The 25,410-nt window shown below is 42.6% G+C and overlaps 1 protein-coding gene across 2 annotated transcripts in view; it reads left to right on the top strand.

The window, feature by feature from the left end:
- The window catches only part of SLC13A1 (solute carrier family 13 member 1), a 31,943-nt gene extending 13,239 nt beyond the window's left edge, over positions 1-18,704 (top strand). For both annotated transcript variants that reach the window (XM_061566831.1, XM_061566830.1), the window contains exons 6-17: positions 684-726; positions 2,206-2,254; positions 4,508-4,546; positions 6,363-6,535; positions 7,840-7,959; positions 8,107-8,199; positions 10,106-10,207; positions 11,222-11,331; positions 12,976-13,109; positions 14,334-14,495; positions 15,482-15,619; positions 17,410-18,704. In XM_061566831.1, the coding sequence (XP_061422815.1) occupies positions 684-726; positions 2,206-2,254; positions 4,508-4,546; positions 6,363-6,535; positions 7,840-7,959; positions 8,107-8,199; positions 10,106-10,207; positions 11,222-11,331; positions 12,976-13,109; positions 14,334-14,495; positions 15,482-15,619; positions 17,410-17,544 (1,298 nt within the window). In that variant the 3' untranslated portion in view covers positions 17,545-18,704. The remainder of the gene's footprint in view (positions 1-683; positions 727-2,205; positions 2,255-4,507; positions 4,547-6,362; positions 6,536-7,839; positions 7,960-8,106; positions 8,200-10,105; positions 10,208-11,221; positions 11,332-12,975; positions 13,110-14,333; positions 14,496-15,481; positions 15,620-17,409) is intronic.
- Positions 18,705-25,410: the final 6,706 nt, after the last annotated feature.

The raw sequence follows: 25,410 nt of genomic DNA, 5'->3' as shown, positions 1-25,410 counted from the left end.
ACACGTTATCGAATATGTAATATTTGCTTTTGTGCTTGATTTATGAAAGGAAACTATAAACGCCTTATACACAGTCACTGTATTTGTGGACACATTATGATGTGTTCATATTATGTACATACTTCATATGAGAATAAGAATAATAAGAGGAGGAATACAATTTTCCTTTGTTTGTCCAGGGAGCCTGACATAGTCGGAGGATGTGTGTTCAAGGAGATCTTGCATTGGGATGATTGGCCAATTATTTTGACACGTGGGAGGAAATCGGAGAACCCGGCGAAACCCACGCAGAGAAGGACACAGCTCTCAAACTCTGGTCGTTTATTTTAGGCCATGTCTTAAGCATTTATTCTCTCAAGCTTGTCCCACGCACTACTGTGGACGTCTTAGAAGGGGCTATGCTCAACAAGCATCCTATGCAAAATACCACACTTGATTTACGAGTGTCTGCGAAAACCCTACGTGCTAAAATAACCGTCATAGCTCCGCACAGATGGATCCAATCAACTTTCTGTATTTCCATCTCCTGGCCACCTAGGAGCTTAGCAGGTTTGGGTGTTTCAAAAAAATTGTGAGATCACCAACACTCGCTTCCCAGCTGCTTGCAGGATTAGAGGCATGTGCTCCTGTGTTGTATTGTAATAAGCTGTGCGAATAACACGTGCAATCTTTGTTTTTTACAGAGTTAGAATTTCAAGAAACCGAAATGCAAGATTCGTTGGAAAGGTAAATGTACTATATTTTGGACACAATGCAACATTTACGAAGAATGCTGTTGTTTTTCCCAGCATCATTCTCCTGTAGTATTTTAAACTCGCGTTTCTTTCTCACGTAAACAAATCGACAAGATGGAAACAAATCCAACCAGTAAATATGTGTAAACTGAAATCACTTCCTTTGTTTAAAAAGAAAAAGACTTGGGCTTCCTGGAAAATGTTCAACGTATGTCAGTGTCACGCAAAGTCAGACTGACAGATGAGGTCAAAGACAAATGACCAAATAGTCTGCGGGCATATTGAGTACATGGTCTGTGATGGAATTAAGAAAAGGTGGCTCATGTTACAGCAATGCTAGCTGAAGACGTATGGGCTAGAAAGATGAAAATCGCGCATATGCATGGATTCTTATTCTTAGGTTTTTTCGGTAAAGTCACGTAGGTAAAACATTAAAATTAATAAAAGTAAAATGATTAATTTTAATGTTTTACCTACGTGACTTTACCGAAAAAACCTAAGAATTAATAATTTTACTTTAATTAATTGTAATGTTTTACCTACGTGACTTTACCGAAAAAACCTAAGAATATGAATCCTTGCAGTCACGAAAGCTTCAAATCTAGAATGCATGGATTCTGTGAACGTTTTACAACGTATTTTCGTCCTTATAATTGTTTAATTGGCGATAATGACTATTTATTCGAGCCGCACTATATGAAATGATGTCACATGCCATGCACAGCGTGACGTCGTCGGAAGGCAATGGGAGGGCATATGGGTGCGCCTCAGCCAGCAAGGCGGAAATGCCAAGGGGAATACTCTTTAGGACTGTTTTGTTTTCATCTACAAGTTTTTTTATGAGCAGAAACACGAAGTTTTGGTCGTATTGGATGATCGTTACTCAACTTTACATGCCCCCATGTAAAAAAACTAAAAAACGCCTCACTGAATACTTGCATCACAGGTCAATCGTGGCCTCTGCACCCCTTTGAGACCGTAATGCGACTGCGAATTCAAGTATTTATAATTGGGAACATTATACTACGTTATTGTTGGTCTTGATTTTCATTGTGAGTTGTTGTTGTGCGTGGGTTTAACACTCGGTGCCATTTTAGCCTTGTTAAGAACACCCTGCGCTGGCTTTTGTGAACTGTATTCCATACTCCACCCAATGTAGACAGATGCAGTGTCAAGGTCATGTGTGTGTGATGTCGTGCATCTTCGTCGATTGATAAAATAACACATTTTATAGCAGCGCCCGTGGCCTTTGGCCCACTACCTATTGTCATGCACGTCTTTTCCAGTTGTTGCTATGATTATATTCTGTGTTGCTGCTTCCGAAGTGGCCGCATTTCCACCCAATTAATTTGCGCAGTGTCCAAAGACGCTCTCTGTATCTCGACTGCAGGAATAAGAAAAAAAATCGCATCTCAACCGCGGTGTCAGCGATCTTGACAGAGCGTTATTTCGTTATCATGTTGTCTTGCAGAGTTGACGTCGAGTATTGTACCCTTGACAGCGACACGGACATCAAGAAGGTGCGTATCGTGGTTCCGTCAAAAATTACCTAAAAGTGAATAAAAACGTGTCGCCAAAAATGGTCAACCGAAGTGCAGCGGGTTAACGAAAGTCAATCTGAGGCATAGAAGTGAGCAAAAACAAACAATTGCACTTTATGTGCAGAACGCAGATGATAATCCACATGCCAGTGTCACAACACAATGTTAATGAGTTATGTAAGCAGCCTCTTTATGATTGCATATAACTGCAGATACGCATATAGATTCAGCAGTTTTGTTTATTTTCGTCATTATTGTCACGCTATCATGGCATCACTCTGATTGTGGGTAATAGCAGTGGCTGTGGTTATTGTGAACGTAGTGTGTAACTGTGAAAATACTGTCGTTATAGTATCAAAATGTTTTACTTGACTGCAAGATATTTTTTAGACGCTAGTAATGTGACATGTCACGTGATGATAACCAACGTGATTAAACTCATAATACAAAATATAGGTGACCCCAATATTGGTATTAAAAACCCCACTTATTTTTGAGGCACATTGATACGTTACTTTGTATTACCAAGTTCAGCTCTCTAAAATGAGCCCAACCTATTTCGTGTTCAACTATTTTGATTTCGTAAACTGCATTCTGGGACACTTTCCACAGCTCTCCGAGGTACACATTTTCCCGCTCCGTTTACCCAACTGTGCCCCTCGAACGTGCTACTTGCAATTGTTTAGAGAATTAGTTGGGGGCCGTCCATAAATGACGTCACGCACCTGGGGGTGGGGGGGGGGGGTCAGACATTTGTGACGTTTACACTATGGGAACCTCATTTGCCAGTAAAAATATGATAATTGGTTCTTTACCCTTCTATCTGGCAACAAAACTGACACCTTTTTACAAGGAGTCATGTTTGCATAGACCGCAATACCTGCAGTCATAATACAAACAAAAGAACATAACTCTGATAATGTGCAATGTCCTTGAAGCAAACATGACTCCTTGTAAAAAGGTGTCAGTTTTGTTGCCAGATAGAAGGGTAAAGAACCAATTATCATTTGTGACGTTGTGTGACGTCACGTAAAAATGCGCAAATTTAAATAAATATAGACAACACGATCTACTTAATTAAATATACTTTTTAATAAATGTTTTCTCCTACAACATCAGAGTGCAGCGCCACATTAAATACGCACTACAATGACAATAGTTTAAAGCGATTTGAAGCATGTTTTATTTGGGGGGGGGGGGGGGACAGAGCTTTGTGACGTCATATTTGATGGGGGGTCTGACTTTTTGTGACGCCGTGACGAGGGGGGGGGGGGGTAAAAAATCGTCCAAAATCGCCCAAAATCGCGTGACGTCATTTATGGACGGCCCCTTAGGCATGGCACTTTTTGTTAATCGGCATATACTACCCGCTATGGCATATGCGGTTCAGATGCAAAAGGTGAACAAAACAATTTAACAACTGTGTAACGTTTCGATTTAAAGCTTTCGTGACTGCAGGGATTCATCTTCTTCGTTCTTTCGGTAAAGTCACTTAGAAGGGAAGGCGCTCTCCTCCTCTAAACCCCTGCTTAAATATACGCTGCCAAGCTTGGTGGTGTTCATTCGGACGCTGTCTTTCAGACAGCCCTGTTCTTCACCTGAGGACGGCTGCTACGTGACTTTACCGAAAGAACCAAGAAGAAACTATGTAACGATTCATTGCGAGTCGTACACGCTCCAACTGACATTTCGAGAGATGGAAACAAGTGAACACGTGGATCAGAGATCCTGCCCAGGCGAACGACGTCATTCGAACTTCGAATAAAAGTGGGCCCCCGACATGAGACGGGATGATGGCAACTGTCAGGTGTCGCGAGGCCGTGCGACGGGCACCAGGTGAAGTCACGTAGGTAAAAAAATTAAATTAATTAAAGTAAAATAAAATAAAAATCACGACGTTTCGGAGGCAACACAAGCTTCCGTCTTCAGGTGGAACCGTCACAACACGATAGCTGAAGACGGAAGCTTGTGTTGCCTCCGAAACGTCGTGATTTTTATTTTATTTTTTATTTTACTTTAATTAATTTAAAATTTTTACCTACATGACTTTACCGAAAAAACCTAAGAATATGAATCCTTGCAGTCACGAAAGCTTCAAATCTAGAATGGGCACCAGGTGGCTTGATCGCTTCGCAGCATTGTGAGATTTGTGCCGTGTGTGACTTGGTCATATCTTTGCGCAGCAGTAGATATAGCACGACTGATGATGACGATGAATGTCATTTCTTTCAGGTTGTCAACGGAGAGGTGTGCAGCACTGTAGGATCAATTGTAAGTATACCTAACTTAACTTAGTAAACGAGTGTGTCGTAATTTTCTACGAAAATGTATTTCGTATTTTTTTTTTCACAATGCAAGAACGTCCGTGGTTTTATTTCTCGAAGGAAGCCTTGTTAACCGACGCTGTGTAGGTGGACTTTTTTTTTAACTCTCTGCATTTCAGTTACAAATGGGCCCCCCCCGTAATTGTAGATCTGGCCTGTAATGTTGTGCACATAATGGCTAAAGAGGTGTGATGACGACAGTGTTTGCGTGAGCCGTGCAATTGCGGCACATGACTCTGAGAAGCTGACAGCGCATGCTAGACCCAATCATTGCACTGATGCGCTGCCAACGCGAAGCAGACGCGTCGCTGTTAACGCACCGCGGCGTTATGTACACACCTGTCAGTAGCGTCTCGTTTGAAGCCCCGCGGGTCTGATGTCTTCATCGTAATATCACAACAACAACAACAATTACTTACTCAGGAAAGCCACACTTAGTTCAGAGGAATGTTTTAAAGGAGGGCCTTGCATTGGGGATGTTTGTCCAACATCAACTGCAGTGTTGCGTGTTAGCTTTGGGAGGAGACCGGAGCACGTGGAGGGAACGCGTGCAGAACTGGAGGAAAACATAGAAACTCCACTTATAAAGGCACACCAGGCAGGAATTGAACCTGTGTCCTTCTTGCGTGAGGCACAAGTGTCATCACGCTGCCCACGCGTCTTTAGGGTGATCGCGTGACCTCTGTAAGGGAGAGGCAAATTCTATGCGTTTTGCCAAATTAGTAATTTTTAACTAGTTGGGTAAATTTCGATTTAAAGCTTTCGTGACTGCAGGGATTCATCTTCTTGGTTCTTTCGGTAAAGTAATGTAGAAGGGAAATGATAAAATAATAAAAAAATAAATAAAATAATTCTCACGACGTTTCAGACGCTGTCTTTCCGACAGACCTGTTCTTCACCTGAGGACGGCTGCTTGCGTTGTGGCCGAAACGTCGTGAGAATTATTTTATTGTGATTTATTTTTATTATTTTATTTTTTCCCTTCTACGTGACTTTACCGAAAAAACCAAGAAGATAGTTGGTAAAACTTCATAGCAACATTGCCCCCCTCCCCCCCGACTGGCAGACGAAATCCATCTGCGAAACATAACGCTATCATGATTGCCTTGCACTATAAGATTAACACTCATACCAAATTTAAAAAGTATGTTTTACTGCAACTCATCAGCTGCATGGCATCCTGAGAAGTGCATCGCATGAGCAACATTGGTGCAACACGAGCAAACTCGACAGCAGTTTCCACATGAATTATCTCACCAGCAGACCCAGGCTTGCTTGAACCAATGTTTACAGGCAAGGATTTTGTCTCAGAAACGCGTCCTAGTTCGAGACAAAACTACACAGCGCATAAACGCGAACGCATACATATTCTAGAGTTCTTTCGGTAAAGTCACGTAGATATGAAAAATAATAATAATAATAAAAATAAAGTGAATAAAAAAGAATACAAACATCACGTTTCGATCTCGACACAAAGGTTCCTGATGACGACCGCTTGTGTTGCGATCGAAACGTCGTGATATGTTAATAATTTTTTATTAACTTTATTTTCATTTTTATTATTTTACTGTAAAAAAAAATTCATATCTACATGACTTTACCTAAAGAGCCATAGAATACGAATTCCTGCAGTCGCGCAAGTTTTTTTAAGTCAAAAACACACACGCATACGCGACATCTCGAGAAGATTCTCCGCGACGAGCAGCTCAACGATTATCTCGAGTTGTAAATCACGATTATTCTCACGACGTCGTCGCCCGCAGAAGGTGGAAGGAGACGTGGAGGCCCCTGCGGTGCCGAGCCGATACCACTCGGAGAGCCAGCAGATGCTGTGCAAGTCGCTGTCGCTGTGCGTGGCGTACGCCTCCACCATCGGCGGGATCACCACCATCACGGGCACCTCCACCAACCTCATCTTCGCCGAGCAGTTTAACACGTACGGGCGGGACTCGGCTCCGCGCGGACACCAACACAGAACTCCTCTTGTCTGCGCGCCAGCCCTAGTTTTCCTCGTTGTCCTTGCGCGTTTGTCCGCGGTTTTGTGCCGTCCTGAATTCGGAATGGGTTTCGTTTGTCGACAAGTTTGTCGTGGATAAAGAGGAGTCGCGTGAATAATTTATCCGATCATGCGTGGGTTGTTTACGCAAATTTGTTTTTTTGTACGGCATCAAAGATTTTTTGTTAGATAAGTGGAGATCATTGGCAATGCTGTCCTATTAGCCATGATTTGTTCTGTCCATGAGTGGAGTCAATTTACACATCACATCGCATAGAATAGGATAAACAATGTTAGTCCCTCACATCACGGCGCATAAGAGGAGTTCTACGGTGCATCTACATTCACTTTTAGGGTGAGAATACTGACCCCACACATCTTTCTTGAGCCAAACCTGCCCAATTAATTTGTTGAAATATCCAAGATTATGATTTACCTGTAAATGCCCAGTATTTGGCAGGAGACCATGCACTTTCAAGTCATTTACTTTTGATTATTTCCACATCAAGACACTGGAATCACGAAAAAAAAATACATGTTTATTAGTTATCATTATGAAGACAGTCATTATATGAATGCTATATTAGGCATGTAACAATTAATCAATTCAATTAAAATAGATTCTTATCCTCACAATACATGCATCGGTTATTGTGTGTCATCATCGATTAGTTACAAATTTTGCTAATTATATCAAATGGTACGTTTGCCTCATGGAACCAACGAGATGCAGCAAGTGAGATCACGTGAAAGAGATACAAATGAGGCAATAACACGTGACAACGAATCAGCTTTTAAATCGCGACCCCATATCGCTGCAATTTATTGAATGCCTCACAAGCGTATGCACATAGTTCTAGATGTATAAAATGACCGTGATTTTGTTCTAAGCAGCCCCTGGAGACCCTCCCTTCCCGCGTAACGTGCTTGCTGCTGCTGTGGCTGGGTCGCCATTGATAAACAGTTTCTTCTTAGCACAATGGGCCCTTACCCGACGTAAAAAAAAAAGTTTAGAAGACGTAATTACGTGGATGTTCTTCGCCTGTCAAACTCATTAGTTTAATAGAAATTTGTTAAACGGTGAATAGCAAAACAAATCTATATAAAAAAAACAATGATTTTCAAAAACGTAATTTATTATCTATATTCTGAAAGTGTATTATTTCTGACTTGACTGTGCTTTAAATAAGAGAAGCCCCCAAACATTAATGCACACCTCTTTGTTTTTTACTTTTCACTTGCAGGCGCTACCCGGGATGCGACTGCATTAACTTTACCACCTGGATTAGCTTCTCATTGCCAATTTCGTTCATCATCCTCATTCTCAGCTGGGTCTGGATGCACATCATCTTCCTCGGCTTCAAGTAAGTTGAGACGCGGCGCAAAGTCCTGCTGCAAACTATCCGCAGTCAATGTGCCGGTGATTATTTCCGCGGTCACCTGAGGAGGGGGTGTGGGGAGGGGGGAATCGTCTGATAATCTCCTTTTTTTTCCCCATGTCGTTTTCAAAGCTTTACGCACATGTTCAAATGCGCAAAAACCGAAAAGGAATTGGCCGCAGAAGCTGTCATCAAGAAGGAATATCAGCAGCTCGGTCCCTTCAGGTGAGGCTGCGGCACACATTATACAGAATTGTTGTCATATTCTTAGGTTTTTTCGGTAAAGTCACGTAGGTAAAAAATTAAAATTAATAAAAGTAAAATAAAAATAAAATAAAAATCACGACGTTTCGGAGGCAACACATGCTTCCGTCTTCAGGTGGAACCGTGAGAGAAATTCCAAGAAAACAGTCCTTGTGTATATATATATTGGTTGAGGGTGGGATGAGCCAAGGTAGGCCCTGAATATTATTTTTGTGAGGTGTACGTGACTTTACCGAATAAAACCTAAGAATATGAATCCTTGCAGTCACGAAAGCTTCAAATCTAGAAAGAATTGTTGTCATTAAAGAGCTGGAACATTTAGTCATGTGGATGTGAAGATGCGTTCACGTAATTGTGTGGCTTGTCGAAAAAATGAATGACTTCCCTGAATGTTCACTTCCTGGACTTGAGCATATTGACACAAGACAGAGGGAAGAGGAAGCAAATGACGAAATGTGCAGTGGACACCGGATCGTCATGAGCTGGCTACACGCATTAAAATCAGCATATGAAAGAGTTGTTACCTGACTTGATATCCTTAACTTATCAAAGTGGGCATCGTTCACGGAGAGACACAACTTCCAACCTATTGAACTATAAATCCCTCATAATCCATCGTTAAACCCGTACACTTTATCTGCTAGCGCACACTTGCGCGTGCAGCGTATTGTATATGCCGGGCGGCCAAAGGCAATCGGTCCAAAGCTTTACTTCATTTTGATTCACACCCATCTTATTACTCTTATCGCTACGAGCACAGCCGTCGCTCTTGTGAACTTCACACTTTGATGCCTCGATCCTCGTGAGGGACCGTGTGGCGTCGATTTGACGGTCTCATCTCACCCATGCTGTGTGCGGCAAAATGTACTGCGGGACGAATACATTCCTCTTCCTCCTCCGTTCCTCTCGCCGCACGATTTTTGCACTCGTGCCAAATCAAAGACGGGTGTGTTAGCTCCCGTATGCTATACGAACAATGCAAGTTGCCGTGGTATAGTGGTTCGCACATTGGACTTACAATGCAGAGGTCGCCAATTTGATTTGAAACAATGGGGCAAGTTAAACAAAATTAACCCGTAAAAACAAAGTTTTTCACTATAAATCCTTTATATGTGTAGCGGCTAGAGTCCTCTCGTCCTCTGGCTTGAGATGGCTGCCACCTATGGGTCAGATGATTGCCTGCCACCATTAAGCAATTGGTAATTACATATAATAAATTTTTTCCTAAAAAGTGTAAAATTTTTGAAAAAAATTTTCACGAAAAGAAATTGTCACGCACAACGAGTCTGTGTGCAAAATGTCAGCTCGACTGGATCACGGGAAGTGGGTTAAAAAACAACCGAAAGATTTGCACGGTCGTAAGCGCAAGCAAGCAAGCAAGTGAACTTAATATAAAGGATTTAAAAAATGTCCTGCCTCTGTCCACCCAGCAGTCGATCGGTAGGTCACGTGTGGTTGAGTAGAGTATGGGTAACCCCCCCCCGCCCCCATCATCCAAGACGTTTGGCCAGTGTGGAAGAGTAGGCCAGACGCCTTCTAGACGAGCTCTCTGGAGCTTCCTGTCGTGGAGGTCCTTCACCCAGCGGTGGCGTGAGCAAGCAATTGCAAGGGTTGAACTCTTGTTATCTTTACTCCCGTATTGGCCTTTGTGCCTGTGGTCAGAAATCTCAATTGTAAAAAAAAAAATACAACACCCTTAGGAAAATGTCACAGTGTCCCCGGGGAGAAAAATATGTAAATAAGTAACTTGCCGCGTGGTGAAGCAACACATGTTTGAGCTCCGAGGAGTGCGATGAGCGATGTTAATGGACGAGTTTGTCTATTTTTGAGGCTGACTGTCAGCTGCTGGTGTCTTGATTGAATGCAGCTATCAAGAGGCGGTGGCTGCGATCATCTTCCTGTTGATGGCCATCCTGTGGTTCACGCGTGAACCGGGCTTCATGCCCGGCTGGGCCTCCGTCATCGGACCGTACGTCTCTAATTTAGAACATTCATTGCGCATTGAGCCCAGTGTCAATTTGGGCCACAGCGAGAATCTCCAGCTGCGTGTCAAATAATCACAGTGGGTGGGATTTCATTGTCTTCGTTTAACTAGTTAATGCATATTCCATCAATGAATTAATTGCTGGATGAAGACCTCCTTGGGTGCCATGTCGGGAGTGGTTGTTGCTTGACCACTCTGGTCAGTGGGGGTTGGCGAAGGGAGTGCCTGGCACCGATTCACATGCCACTCGCTCACCGAAGTTCGTCGTGGTGATCGGGATTCGAAGTCAGGTCAACCACGGGTTGAACCACGGTGCGCCATAGTAGAACAACGTAAAAATAACTCAGGGGACAGCTGAGTCACTTGAGGTTACGACAGCATAACTGTGGAGGTGGTAAAATCTGCGAGCAAAACATTGTGACCTTTGCTTTGTTAAGCAAGGTACAATGTTTTTTGTGGGGTTTTGTGCTGAACTGGACAATGTAGTTCATCGTGTTCCTCCAGTATAAATATGTTGATTGTGATCCTTTGCAGTTGATAAAAAGCATCCCGACGGGTAATTTTCCTAGTTCTACTTATAAAATGATGACAACGAATATTCCTACTCTATTTACACACTGCAAATAAAATAATAATGAGTTTCGGGTTTGTATTGGCTGACACGTCGGTAATCTTTATTAAAAAATATAAAATTATCGGCCATAAAACGAGTGATGAACATTACTGTCATATGCGGAGCAGGTGGGGAAACTGCTGCCTCACGCTAAGTGGAACAGACATCAATCGCAGGGATCTCGCTCGTCAACACTGCGTGGGATCGGAACGAAGGCTTCATCGCATGACGTGACGCTGATGTCACAATCGGGATTAAAGTTGGGAAAATTTTAAGGAAAAAAACCCGATATTATATCCAACTTAAACACACCAGAGTCTTTGCTATCACGTGGAGTTTCTACGAGTTTGTATGATCTATGAATGCGATGGTTTCTGTATTTTCAGGAAAGGATATCAGGGAGATGCCACTCCGGCCCTCCTCCTTGGCTTCCTGCTTTTCATCATCCCTCAGATGCCGCCACGATTCGTCACCCTCTGCGGATACGCAGGAAATGGCAAGCCTCGCTTTGCAATTGCTCCCTCACGCTGTTGCTGTTTCAGTAGCTTACTTTTGTTTAACCGGGGGGGGGGGGGGGGGGGGGGGTGAGAACTCAAGAAACCAGCACCATCTCGTAATAGACGGGGGGGGGGGGGGGGGGTCAGATCACGTAAAAATAAATGCTGCGTGTCGCAAAACCCTCCTCTACCCGACACGGCCAACCAAAAAAAGTTGTCACTGCTGCAGCCACAGCACCCGGTGTGTGTTGGAGAGCGATCTGACGGCATGTAAAACATAGGTGCGATGTTCCGCCGGCAGTCACACCCAGCCATAAATCAGCTGAGTAGCGTGATGCCAGGTGGCTTAAAGCCCTGCGTGTTTTAACGGGACCGTCCGCCTCGCAGGGGTCACCTGGTCACCAGGTGACCAAAGGGAAAACAACCAAATGTGATGGTTTCCCTCGCTCTGTGAGTTCCCAAAAAAGGGCGCACAAAGCGAAACCGCAGGAGACAGCAGCCTGCCCACTAGCGCACACAGTACACACACAGTACACAAATCACACACACACAGTACACACACAGTACACACGCAGCACACACAGTACACACACAGTACACACATAAAGTACACACACACAGTATACACACATAGTACACACAGTACTACACTATACACTACACTACTATACACTACACTACTATACACTACACTATACACTACTATACACTACACTATACACTACTATACACTACACTATACACTACACATTGGGCTCGATGGAGGCCCGTCGTTAAGCGATTTGTCGTTAACAGGGGTGTTTGTTAAGAGGGGTTCTACTGTACACACAGACAGTACACACACGGTACACACACATAGTCGCACATGAGTGAATTCAAATGGCATATAGCGCATTTTAGGTAGAAATAGGTGAGCCGCATGTGCGCAAATCACGCAAGGGAAACGTGTATGGCACTGAAATAGAGCAATGTGCTTACATTGATATATTCTGAGCCTCTTTGCTCATGTTATATAATACTTTGAAAGTCATTCACAGCTGAGTTTAGCATGCTAATGTGGCCTGATGGACATGATTGCTGCTTTAGAATAAATCTTCATAACCATATTTTATTGTATAAGCAATAAAGAAAGTTGTCATCGCAATAACTCCATTCGCACCACAAAAGCTTAATTCAAACAAACTATTTTGAAATTGTAATGGCTTCTAGTTTTGCAAGCAGGATTATAAAAGTTTCACGAAAATATTTACAATGACTTTCATGAACGATTGTGTGTTTGTCGCTTGGTGGAAAAGTTTTACTGTTCGAGCCCACCATGGTTATTACTGTCGGTGTGTTAACCATAAGCACGCACCGTCTGGTTTCCATTGAACAATAAAAAAAAAAGGGACCGGCCGCATATGCTGGCTTCACAGTCCAAACTTTTGCGAAACATGAAAGATTACCGGCAAATTATATAATTGGGAAAAGCTTCCGAAGCAACATCGCCCCCCAACCAAAAGACGATCATCGCCTGTGAAACATGGTGCTTTCCTGATAGCCTCGCGCCTATACGAACGGAGTGACTACCAAATGTGCTCTTGCTATAATTGTGATTCGTGACTTGACGGGTGTGTGTGTCTTTCTCTGCCGACGCGTTTCAGTCGAGACGGGTGGAGAGGGCCGCTCCGATTCCTCCTTCACGCCCATGATCTCATGGAAGGACTTTCAGCGCTGCATGCCCTGGGAAGTGGCCTTCCTCGTCGGAGGAGGATTCGCCCTGGCAAGGGGCAGTGAAGTGAGCGACGCCCATCGAATGCTATGATGCATTCAAATATTTCGCTAGCTTGAGATGAAATATCTCACGTGCAAGTGCTGTCCAGGATTAGTCCACTTGAAACATCGGCAGCAAATACGTAATGATTGGATACAAACATTTATCCGATAATGTGGATATTTGTAAGTGTCGTCTTAAAATTTATTTTCTTAAGTAATTTTATTCTATTTAGCTTCTCCTTCTCTCTTGGCTTATCCGTATTCTTACAAGGCGCTTTGAGACATTAGTGGAAGGCACCTTACAAATAAATGTTAATTCGTATTCTTAAAAAATCTGTAACCAATACATCTTTGCACTGCAGTCAAGCACAACAACGATGGCACAGATAATGTAATGATGCACACCACCAGTTCATATAGAGTGTACCCTAGCCGTAACAGTTGCAAATGTTGTGGAAATTGTTCTGATTTAAGATTTAAATAAGTTGAGACTGGCGGAATACGTTTGTGTGTCTGGGAGATCGTTCCATGTTTGAAGCAGCCCAGTGTCTGGATGAGAGTGTGACCAATTGAGTTTTTACTCTCGGAACACTCCAGCTGCTATGATTTGGGATTGAAGAACAGAGTTATTTACGGAGAATAAGTTGAGTGACGTGCCGCAATTGGTTCTCTTAGTAGTGCCATGTGCTGTGATGTATGTGTTGTTTTTACAATAGGCTTCCAATTATTAGTGTCCGTAATTGAAAGCAATCAATTGTGTAGTTTAATTATACTTGAAACGCTGTCTTCTAAACGCTTTAATTTAACAGAATATAATGTACTTGCTCATCTTGTTCACGAGTGGAGAGCGCTTGTTTGGAGGATGTATACAATTTTTCATAATGAACCCAGCAACCGAAGTTAAATTGTCAGCCACAGCTGAAATCAGTGCCAGGGTAATATCTGAACCGATCCTTGGCCATCCATCCTCCTTCCCAAAATGCCCATGAGTGAGCGTGGTGAAGTACTGTGTTTGCTAAACGACTCCCACAACTGGCACGGTGGAAGGAGGTCTTCATCCATCGGTTGGATTGCCAAAGGCTGAAAATACATTTTTTTTTCATACCCATCCGATAGATTTTTTTCTCTCGAGATGGCTTTCATTCGAACGAATGGCATTTATTAGAATGTAAAAGTGAATCGGAAACTTGGTGGAGGAGACTAATGAAGTGTGCTGCCTCTGTTGTTTATTTTTTTCTCCGTACAGGTGTCAGGGCTGTCAGAGTGGATTGGCAGCAAGCTCGTGTCTTTAAACACCATGCCCGTGTGGCTGATCATCCTCCTGACCTGTCTCTTGGTCACCACTGTCACTGAGGTGGCCAGCAACCCTGCCACCATCACCCTGTTTCTGCCCATCCTCTCCAGTTTGGTGCGTTAAACACAAGTTCAACTCTATGCCAGCGTATAACGACAATTCATGTGCAGCCAGTGCATAGAGTAGAGCAGGCCAAAGGTTGTATGTTGAAGTATTATGAAGCCAAAATGCGGGTGACTTGGAAGTGGGAGCGTTGAGCTTTCACCACTGAGATCGTGGGTTAGAATGGTCTCAGCCAAGTGGACAATGACTGGACACAAAAAATATCATTTTAAATTGGTTCCTCGCTTAATGTCGCTAAATTCCTGCCCTGAAAGTTACATTGGTTTGATCGTCATGCAACGGACATTATTCTCAGTGGCAGAGCGCGGGGAAATGTTCTACCCCCTACTGTGTGGAACAGAGGTTATTTCAAAGGATCTCAGAGGTAGCTCTGTGGGATCCACTTTCGTGGGCTGTACTCTAAAATAAAGGCTTGCACTGCTCTGCAAGCAATCAGAATGGATGCTTTATCCTATGCGATGATGCGGGTAGCACGATCAGAATAAAATTGGGGAAAAAGTACAAAGAATCATTAAAAATACATGAAAGTCTTGGCTTTTACACGGGGGTTTATAACCAAAATACTTTCATGTAAAACCACTTACTCTTCCATATCACGTGTGTTTGATTTAGCTACTCTGTGTGTCGTGTTACATTGAATGGGTTTTGGCAGGTCTCATGTGGTGGGGTAAAGCGTGGGCGCTTCTGCCTGTTCCGATATAGCTGGCCGACGTGGAAGAGCAGGCCAAAATACCCTCCAGCACTCCCTCTAGTGCAGTGGTTCACAGAAAGGGCATCTCGCACCCCCAGAGGGTGCATGCACCCCAGGTTCAGAACCACTGGTCGAGTGGAAGCCCTTCTGCCGGCGGTGGCTTGAGCAAGAAATTGCAGAGATGCACCTTCATTTGCACCCCTGTGTGACCACGTGGCCTGTTGCACGATAAGCGGTTGCAGCTCCTGTTTCAGCACCGTCTAATGATGCACGTCCCTCCCTGCAGGCAGAGGCCATTCAAGTGAACCCACTGTTCATCTTGATCCCTGCCACCATCTCCACCTCTTTCGCCTTTCTCCTCCCCGTCTCCAACCCGCCGAATGCCATCGTATTTACATACGGTCACCTCAAAGTCACCGACATGGTAAGAGACGTGTCAACGTTTTGTCAAGTTGGTCAGTCCTGTATGTGAATTTTTATTTTAAATTAGTCTTCATTTATGTTGAATGTCTCTCACACCGTACGTAGCCAGCCGTGCTAATCGATTTGTTAACTTATTGTGCTAAACAGGATGGCAAAGTTTTGGTTAGATAGTACGCGAACACGTTGTCTCCGATCCACTTAATTTTAGATGTAATTGCTCAGTCGCAAAACTCTATTTTCCACTTGGACCATAAAGGTCGGACTTTGGTTCGCATGTAATAACACCTTGCACAAAACAGTGCTACAGTGCTTTAATAAAGATATTTGGTCACGAATTAGCAGGAATGTCTAGCCTAAGGATGGTAAATGCATAAAATCATGGATTGTAAGAATACATGATTTCCCATCCACATGTGTTATATGTGTGACCACTGTAGATTCTACAGGCCTCACAGTGGCAAAATATTGATTTGCAAATTTAATCTGTAGCCCACAATTCTGGCATACATTCTTTACACTACAATATACCTATTTTGGTTCAACATGTAGGCTTTTGCGACCAATATTATCCATAATAGAGTTTTTGGGTTAGATTGCATAAATATAAATGTGTCGTTAAACCCGCCACCACCCGACACAGCCAATTAGTAAGATTTGTCACGTAACCAGAACATGCCAATTCGTTACTAGTCCAGCACACCGGTGTGTTGGAGAGTAAACCCACAACATTTACCTATTTTATTTGTGCTAAAAATAAATAATGACACCAATCAGCGCATGACTGGACACTTTGCTCTAAGTATTCTAATGATAAGGACTAATACTAATCAGTTGAGTGTTACAACATTCATTTTATTGAACCACAATAATATTTAGGTTATAACTAATATCATCACCATTTCTATGAATCCATGCGGCCCAACATTTAAGGCACCAGGCAAACAATGTCAACTCCAGGACTTCAAACACTTATACATTTAAACAAATACACTCAACATCCCTAAATACATAATCATCAATCATTTCCCATTCGGTTCCTCATTGATTGACATCATTGGGTTACTTATTTGACAGAGGAATTAACTTGTTCGAGAGAGTGACCGATGGCAGCCTAAATGTCCTTGCTGACACGTGGAACTCGTGTCACACAAACACCGTCGGCAGTCACACACGCGGATCGTCAGAGGGTCACACTCTTATTCCTGAGAATACGGCAAAAGTACATTAACTAACACACGCGAGTTGACATTTCAAATACATACCTTTCTCAGCGTCGGCCATTTTGGGTGCGTGACTTGCGTGAACAGAAGACGATGACCATACCTTGTTAACGTCTACACTATTGGAACCTCATTTGCCAGTAAAAATATGATAACTGGTTTTTACCCTTCTATCTGGCAACAAAACTGACACCTTTTTACAAGGAGTCATGTTTGCATAGACCTGCAGTCATAATGCTTTTGGCGTCATCTGGTCCGACCCTATGTGAGACGAGGCTCTAAGGAAAGCTGTCTCGGGTGTGGACCAATCAACTTCAAGGACAGTGCATACATTATCATAGTTGTGTTTTTTTGTTTGCATTATGACTGCAGGTATTGTGGTCTATGCAAACATGACTCCTTGTAAAAAGGTGTCAGTTTTATTGCCAGAATAGAAGGGTAAAGAACCAATAATCAACGTCTACATTGTTCCAGCCAAAGGTGAAAACGTTGTTGAAACAAAACTTCGATCCAATCTCATTTTAATCAATTTACACCCCCCCCCCCCCCGCTCTCTCCTTCCCACCCCCAGATGAAGGTCGGCTTGGGGATTAACATCATCGGAGTCTTGGTGGTCATGTTGGGGATCTTCACCTGGGGCATCCCCTTGTTTGACCTGAATACGTATCCCGACTGGGCACCAAGCACAAACACCACAATGCCTTGAAAGTTTTTGGAAGGTCGGGGTAGCGCAGTGCACGTCACTGAACTCTTGGAAGCCTGCGACGGTTTGCGAACGCAAGGCATCGCGTTGGTCTCTCAAAGTTGCGGACGAGAGAACGAAGCATTGTTGAGATCAAAGCAGTCTTCCCAGGGCAGTTTGAATGTATTTTTTTTTTGCCACTGAATATTTTTTTGGAGGAAAAAGATTGCTGGAGCTAATAAACTATGCCTGTGTGTTCTGAACAATATCATGAGGTATATTATTTTCAATTGTCTTCAACTGAATGCAGCGCGGTTCATTTTCTTCCATCTACTATGTATTTTGAATGCACTTGACATGACACATGTGAGAATCTATTTTGGTTGATAAAGTCCATGTTCTGGACCTTTTTTCTAATCTTGATAGATCACATGATAATGTCGAAAAATGTAGCTTTGCACATACTTTTAGATATTACTTGCAACGACAACGCGTATAGAAAGATTTTAGAAATACAGAGAAACAATGCTTGTACGTAAATTATATTAATCAGTAAATCCAGCATATATGATGTGATTAAGACTGTTTAAATTAAATTATGAAAAAAATACACGAGTATATTAGCAATTTTTTTACAGTATAAACTTGTATTTTCAAAGAAAACATCAGAAATCAATTATTTTATCACGATCGTTTGCATATTGCTGCAGGTTTCCACGATTGTGTGGTTTTTGGGTTGCACTGCATCTTGTTTTGCATGACGTCTGACGTTTCACTCCACGTGCTGGGAGCTCATTCAGGAATTGAAATTCTTCAAAGCTTTTGCCTAGCACATGGAGCGAGTCGTCATCAGACGCAATGCCGTACAAACACGCGGTAACAATCCGAAAACTCATCGTAGGGCTAAGAGTTTTGATTTCAAGTAACACGGCTGCTTCCAGCAATGAAAGGCGTTACCAAATGAAATTTGGTTACCTGTGAGTTGTATTGACAGGGTCTAAAAGGTGCTGTGTTGTGCATCATTTGGACTAAATGATGCACGTTCGTCTTTGAAACTGATATTGCTGTAAACTGTTTGTAATACAGATCTTGACGACCTCATTTGTAAATATAAAGAGAGCATATTACTCCTTTATTCTATGTACATAATTTCGTAGAAAAAAATAAAGGCTTCTTGTTTTATAGACAGTTGTGTTCTGTGTCTTCAGGTCATACAAAAAAAACACAACTCTTCTTGCATAGACTTGACACTAAGAATGACAACAAAATACTTCTAATTATTTATCCAGGAATGCCTCACTTGTGTCTCCTGGTTCGGCATTGGGATATAACGTTCATGAGCACTTGCCATGTTGGAGGAATCTGGAAAATACTCGAATGCCTGTGACATCTGGGAAAGTTGGTGGTCACCCCATTTAACAACTAGCCAGGCTTGAGCTTGCTTAAGCTCCTGGCGATCCGATGTGCACGGTTGGCTACGCACAGCGCGAAAGAAGTTCAACAAACACACATGTATATATATATACATGTTGAAGTTGATTCGGATCAGAGGACAAATAATAATAAGAAACGTCATCATCGCTTAAGGAACGTAACAACAACAAACAACAACTCAACGCATTCTTCACAAGCCTTTCGGGAACGCATCCCCGACGTACACCGGAGTGTTGCTGGGCTTGCCATTAGCGGCACAGCACGTCACAGCCGATTACAAGGCACACTGTAATATGGCAGTGATGTGTGATTAATAATACAGGTTTTTGGGTTAGATCGCGTAAGTATAAATGTGATGAAACCCTCCACCACCCGACACGGCCAATAAGTAAGGGATTTGTCACGTAAACAACAACTACTTCAGCTCACCGGTGTGTTTGAGAGTAAATCCACAACATTAACAGTTTGAGTAGTACGACGTTTCGCTGGTAATTACATCCAGCATCATCGGGCGATTTTAAACAAAGAATAATAAGAAACGTCATCATCGCTTAAGGAACGTAACAACAGGACGACGTCATCACTGAACTCATCAGGTGCAGAGATCAGAGGCGGAGGAGTAGGGGGGGGTATTGTAATTATATAATAGATTAGTAATCATTTAATTAGTATGTGTTTCCTCTCTAAGGAATTGTAATTGTAAGATGTATTACTTAATAATACGCTTCCAGGCCGGACTAAGCCTGTAGCTGTCAGAGTGGTTACAATTATTTAGAGTTCTCTCAATTTCAATGGATTATCGAATTAGTCTTGGCCAGTAATAATTCGTTTTACACAACACTTCAACGTTATCAAAATCAATTGAGTGTCCTTGTTGGCAAGCATGTTCTGCAACTGGCGACAATTGTGTTTGAGAGTACGGTATTCAATATTTGGTGTTCTTGCCCTAGTTAAGATCGGATGCAGGTAGATTGCTTCACTATTCTGACAAATCGCCCGATGATGCTGGATGTAATTAGCAGCGAAACGTCGTACTCCTCAAATTGTAAATGTTGTGGATTTACTCTCCAACACACCGGTGGGCTGAAGTAGTAACTAATTGGCGTTTTGTTTACGTGACAAATCCCTTACTAATTGGCTGCGTCGGGTGGTGGAGGGTTACGACATATTTATACTTACGCGATCTAACCCATAAACCTTTATTATGAATAATATTGGTCGCGAAAGCCCGCTTACGTGTTAAAGTGATGTATGATGTTTGTATGCTGGCGTCCGAAAATCGAAAGTGTTCGCTTCGTGGCAATGGATACTTCACAGACTGCGTGATGTGTCTGTGGCTCCCGGTCACCGCAGCGCACATCAAGAAATAAGAAGTTATGCTGTGTCGGTTTCACTCATGGAAATGGGCTGTTAGAACTCCAGTGTAGCAACGCACTGTTCCACTGGGTTAGATATCACAGTCGGTAGGATTTAAATGATAAATGTATGCTGCTTACTTGGTCTCTTCTCATTAAATTGCCAGCATCCTTGACATTGCACGTGCTGCGTTCACTTTATTGAGGTTCCAGATACGGTGTGCTGTTTTGTAACGTATCATCAAACACACACGGTTTTAAACACACGCATGCATTCCTTCAAATGTTGCTGGCAAAATACAAAGATAAGGCTTTGTTTGTAAAACATTTTTTGCGTTGATTGGTAAAATCGTGCAATGGAGATATGATGGCGATCATAAATTTTAAAGTTCATATCACAGTTGATCAGCACAGGCCCAAAGGCCAAACGAATGCCAAATGCCTAGTAACAAACAGCACAATTGAAGTTGTCATACATAATAAAAAGGCAAACATTCATTTCATACGTTTTATTATGCATATAACTAATTGCGATGACTGTAATCCGGACGGTATAATAAGTCCGTTGCCTATGATTTATAATATTTGGATATTTTTTTAAAGAACGTTGCGCAAGTTAAATATGTATTGGCCCGGGTGTGTGCACGAGTGCGTCCGAGGAGAACTGTTGACGTTTGTAGACAAAATGCTCCAATTCAAATCGCGTGAGGCAGTGTGATTGTACGTAACGTGTAGTTACGTGTAGTTACGTCCCATCAAGCTGACAGAAACCAACAATGTAACCGATCTTCTTGGTTCTTTCGGTAAAGTCACGTAGAAGGGAAATAATAATATAATAAAAATAAAACATAATAAAATAATTCTCACGACGTTTCGGCCACAACGCAAGGATAGCTGCTTGCGTTGTGGCCGAAACGTCGTGAGAATTATTTTAATGTTTGATTTTTATTATTTTATTATTTCCCTTCTACGTGACTTTACCGAAAGAACCAAGAAGATGAATCCCTGCAGTCACGAAAGCTTTCAATCGAAATGTAACCGGTGTTGGGCCAAACATCCCCAATGCCAAAATATCACGCTGCAAATTACTCAATAACTCATTGAGGAGTACGTTTAGAAACATCGTCCCAATTACGAAAACGTGGCAAGGAAACCCCCTCGCATAAAGAGTCCTGAGACTCAGCGAGGGTTTTCTCGGTAAACAAGCATCATTATAATAAAACATCTCCATGGTATATATTCTCATGAATAAATCAGTAACCACCGTGTGTCTGTCTACTCGCTTGGCGCCTTGGGGCAAACCACTGACCATTTCCGTGGAGGTCGGGGGAGGGGACATGCATTCATTTCAAATGCACATTTGCCCGTAACTTTCCACGTAAAACACATGAGCGTGCGCTCCGTGCATTCCTGCATTAATTGGAATAAGTTATACACTAAGGATGCATTTATAGTTTTGAAACAAAGGTGACCAGCATGTGAAATATGCAACTTCCCCTTTCAATGATCATGAACATTTAAAGGGCGCGCTGAACACCGTCGCTTCTAAATTAGGACGGTCTCAAGGGATGCAATGAATCAGAGCGAGGCGATCATCCACCAGTGCAACCCCTTGGCATGCCATACATTGCATAGACTCTATGGGTGTAACAGTTGTTGCGGCTTTAATATGTTGTAAATAGTTTGGAAGTTTTACGGCGTTTAAAGGGCGTGCGGCGTGCGCTAGTTGCGTGCAAGAACGCGAGACAATGGTGAGAGCCGAACACACAAGTTCGACTCCAGCACATGGCTTATCATCATCATCGTGTTGTGTTGTTGTTTGACTTGCATCCCACTGGGATTTTTGCACACAGCGTTGGTGTACGGCTGTTTTTTTCTGCAATATTTTGCTGTCTTTTCTTGGATTCTCTGTTTGCACTTAGTCACATATTCACTTTAAGATGTTTTTTGTTCATGTTTTTGTTTTTTTGTTTGTTGCGGTTGCACCCGATTCAAGAGCCGAATGGCTCACAGGGCTATACCTAATAAATAAACTTGAACTTGAACTTGACTACGGCTGCCTCCTGTCTTGGTTTTCCCAGGATGGTTGTCTTTTTGAGGTGGCTGTCATGGGCAATTTGTAAGTCTACCCAGGACATTTAGAGTCCCAGATTTTTGTCAGGACTGTTTAATAATGCATCCACAAAAGGAAACTCGTTTTCATGTACGAGTTCCCTCTTCCGGTATTGTGAGATATTATTCTTGCCGTTATATGTTTAAGGGTTTTTTTTTGTACCTCCGGGGTGGCAACTTTAATTGTGACTTTACAGGACCTGAGAATGGTCTCGAATAGCATTAAACAGTTCCAGATATTGCATGCGCTCTGCTCTACACCCTATTTCCTGATGACGACCGCTTGTGTTGCGATCGAAACGTCGTAGTTTTTTTGTTATTTTCTTTTAACCTATCTCCGTGACTTTACCGAAAGACCCAAAGAAATTAGAGAATATATACACATTGACAAAAACAGCAAAAATCAACCTTCATCTTGCTCAGCTAATTCTCATAAGCCCACAAGATCTTGTTGGATTCAACACCTATATGTGTGCATGTTGAATTCTGTCGCACCGAACGTAGCCAAGCTTGCGAATCGGAGGTAGCGGGGTTTGATTTGCAACGTGAAAAATGTGCACATATGCATCTGTATGTCCCTTCATTCACACTGCATGTATTTATGCATTTATTCATTGGTAACTGCTGCCGGTAGCTTTGGCCAAGTACATTTTGGTGTGGATTTCTTTTAATGTAAATTTGTGAGGGATCGCATGGTCAATGTAAAAAAAAAATGTCCACAGAAAATAATTATTTTGAACACACACCTGCAAAGTGATCATTTTGAACACACACCTGCAAAGTGAACTGGAGTAGATGACGTCACAACGTATGAAGTCCCTACAAATCTATTAAGTCCATACACATACTTTACACATATATGTGTGTGTGTTTTTTTTCATTGCAGCAGTGCTTTTGTTAGATCGTGTAAATATAAATGTGTCGTTAAACCTGCCACCACCGGATACAGTGAATTAGTAAGGTATGTGATGTAAACAAACGTGGCAATTAGTTACTAGTTCAGCACTAACCGGTGTGTTGGAGAGTAAACCCACAACATTTACAATTCGAGTACGACGTTTCACTGGTAACAATACAACCAGCCTCATCAGGCGACAGTCAGAATTGTGGAGAAATCCTGTCTTGAATAGGAATGTAAGTGTGATGTCGTCACTTGTTCGCCAATCAAATGGGAAGACCAGAGATGCACTTCTGCGGCCGTCTGGAACGCTCTTCCTTCCAATATCAGGAAGCCACTGGAGCTATGCACTTTTAAATTGAGATTGAAAACTAATTTCTTTAGAACTGCTTTTCGTTTGCTGTGTTTCGTTTTCTGTTCTTCCCCCCACACCTCTGATTAGCACCGTTGGCTACGTAGAGTGCGAAAGAAGTTCAACATACATACGTACATGGTGAAACGCTTTTGGGCCCAGTTCTAATACTGGTAAAGTTTTTTTTGTGCGTGCGGCAAAATACGAGTTACGTCTGCATGACCGACGAATCATCTGGGTGATGAGTTTCGGCCATTTTGCCTCACCCTTGTATGTATGTATAACTTCTTTTGCACCGTACGTAGCCAACCCTGCTAATCGGTGGCACGGGGAACGGAAGTGCGGGGGAAGGAACCCTTGTAGCGTGACCTTCTTAAAAAGGGGAGCAGGACAGTCCAGGTTAGACACACGTTTCGCAAGCGTTCGACGCTAGACAGGATGAGTAATCATACGACCCGCGTTTGACCCGCGTTTGTCTATCGTGAATTCCGCTTTAGATGTCGCCCCCTATTGCATTCGGAAAGGCTGCGACACACGTTGCTTGAAATTGTACAAATTTGTGGAACAAAATGTGTAACTGGATTGTAATAATGAAGGGGGCTTGAGCCTTCAGCAAAGAGGACTCAGTCCTCTCTCGCATCGACATTGCGGCAACGCTGTGTGGATGTGATTCCACGTTTGGTAGCTCTCCGCTACGTGATGAATTTGGTGGTACACACTAAGTGACTAAGCGATTCCACAATGATCATCATCGTCGTAAAAGTCACTATTAATTTGGTTTAGAATTTTTATTTGCATAAGTTCCAGCTCTGAGGATAATGTCACTGCAAAGTCCACGGAAAAGTGTGACCTCTACTGTGTAAATGATAAAAATAGGCACAGAAAAGATTTCCAACAGGAGTTTTTGTCTTACTGGCAGTAATGTAGATAGCACAATTGCAATAACACTAAGAAAGGAGCTTTTAAACATAAAATGCAGTTTCTGCAGACACACACATACAATTGAGTGTTAGGGTATTATGGGACACGGTAGCTTTGATTGGTATATTTATCAGCAAGGGACGATGGGCATCTAATGATGTGATGCTGTATACGCACTAAATATATACCTTGGCGGTGGTTCTTAGCGTTCTGGCACTGTGTAATGGAAATGGTGCTCGCTCCAATTTCAATTATACAGCCGTAATCACCTTTTGGATTACAACATCAGGTTGGTAACATTTATCAACCTCTTGGCTAATGAAAGCCCGAAAAGCTCAATAATCTGATAAGCATACTTTATGCTGTTTTACGTAACACGTGTCTATCATTGGTTTTGTTTCCCGAAACAACTTTTAAATGACTCGCTAACTGCGAGGCTTATCTATATGACTAGAAGCCTGACCTTCAAGCCGAATTTGAAACAGACGTTGTGAAGTGACGAAAATCAAACATCGACCACGGCCGACACTCGCTGAAAGTGACCTTGGGGCTCCCCAGCTGATGGGCTGCGAACTGCCACCACCACCCAACCTCCTCCTCCTCATCGGTGATCTGCTCGGGGTCACTGCGCTCTGGCCTGGTCCGGGAGCTCGTACATAACACCACTCGGTGCGCAGTGAAATAATCCTTTATATGCGTGGCGGCTAGAGTCCTCTCGTCCTCTGGCTTGAGATGGCTGCCACCTATGGGTCAGATGATTGTCTGCCACCATTAAGCAAATGGTAATTACATATTTTTTTTTTCCTAAACAGTGTAAA

This window comes from Lethenteron reissneri, chromosome 37, assembly GCF_015708825.2.
Source record: "Lethenteron reissneri isolate LAM-NWPU_2019-01 chromosome 37, ASM1570882v1, whole genome shotgun sequence".
Lineage (NCBI taxonomy): Eukaryota > Metazoa > Chordata > Hyperoartia > Petromyzontiformes > Petromyzontidae > Lethenteron > Lethenteron reissneri.
The sequence above is the reverse complement of the archived record's forward strand: the minus strand, read 5'-3'. Positions and strand labels throughout refer to the sequence as shown.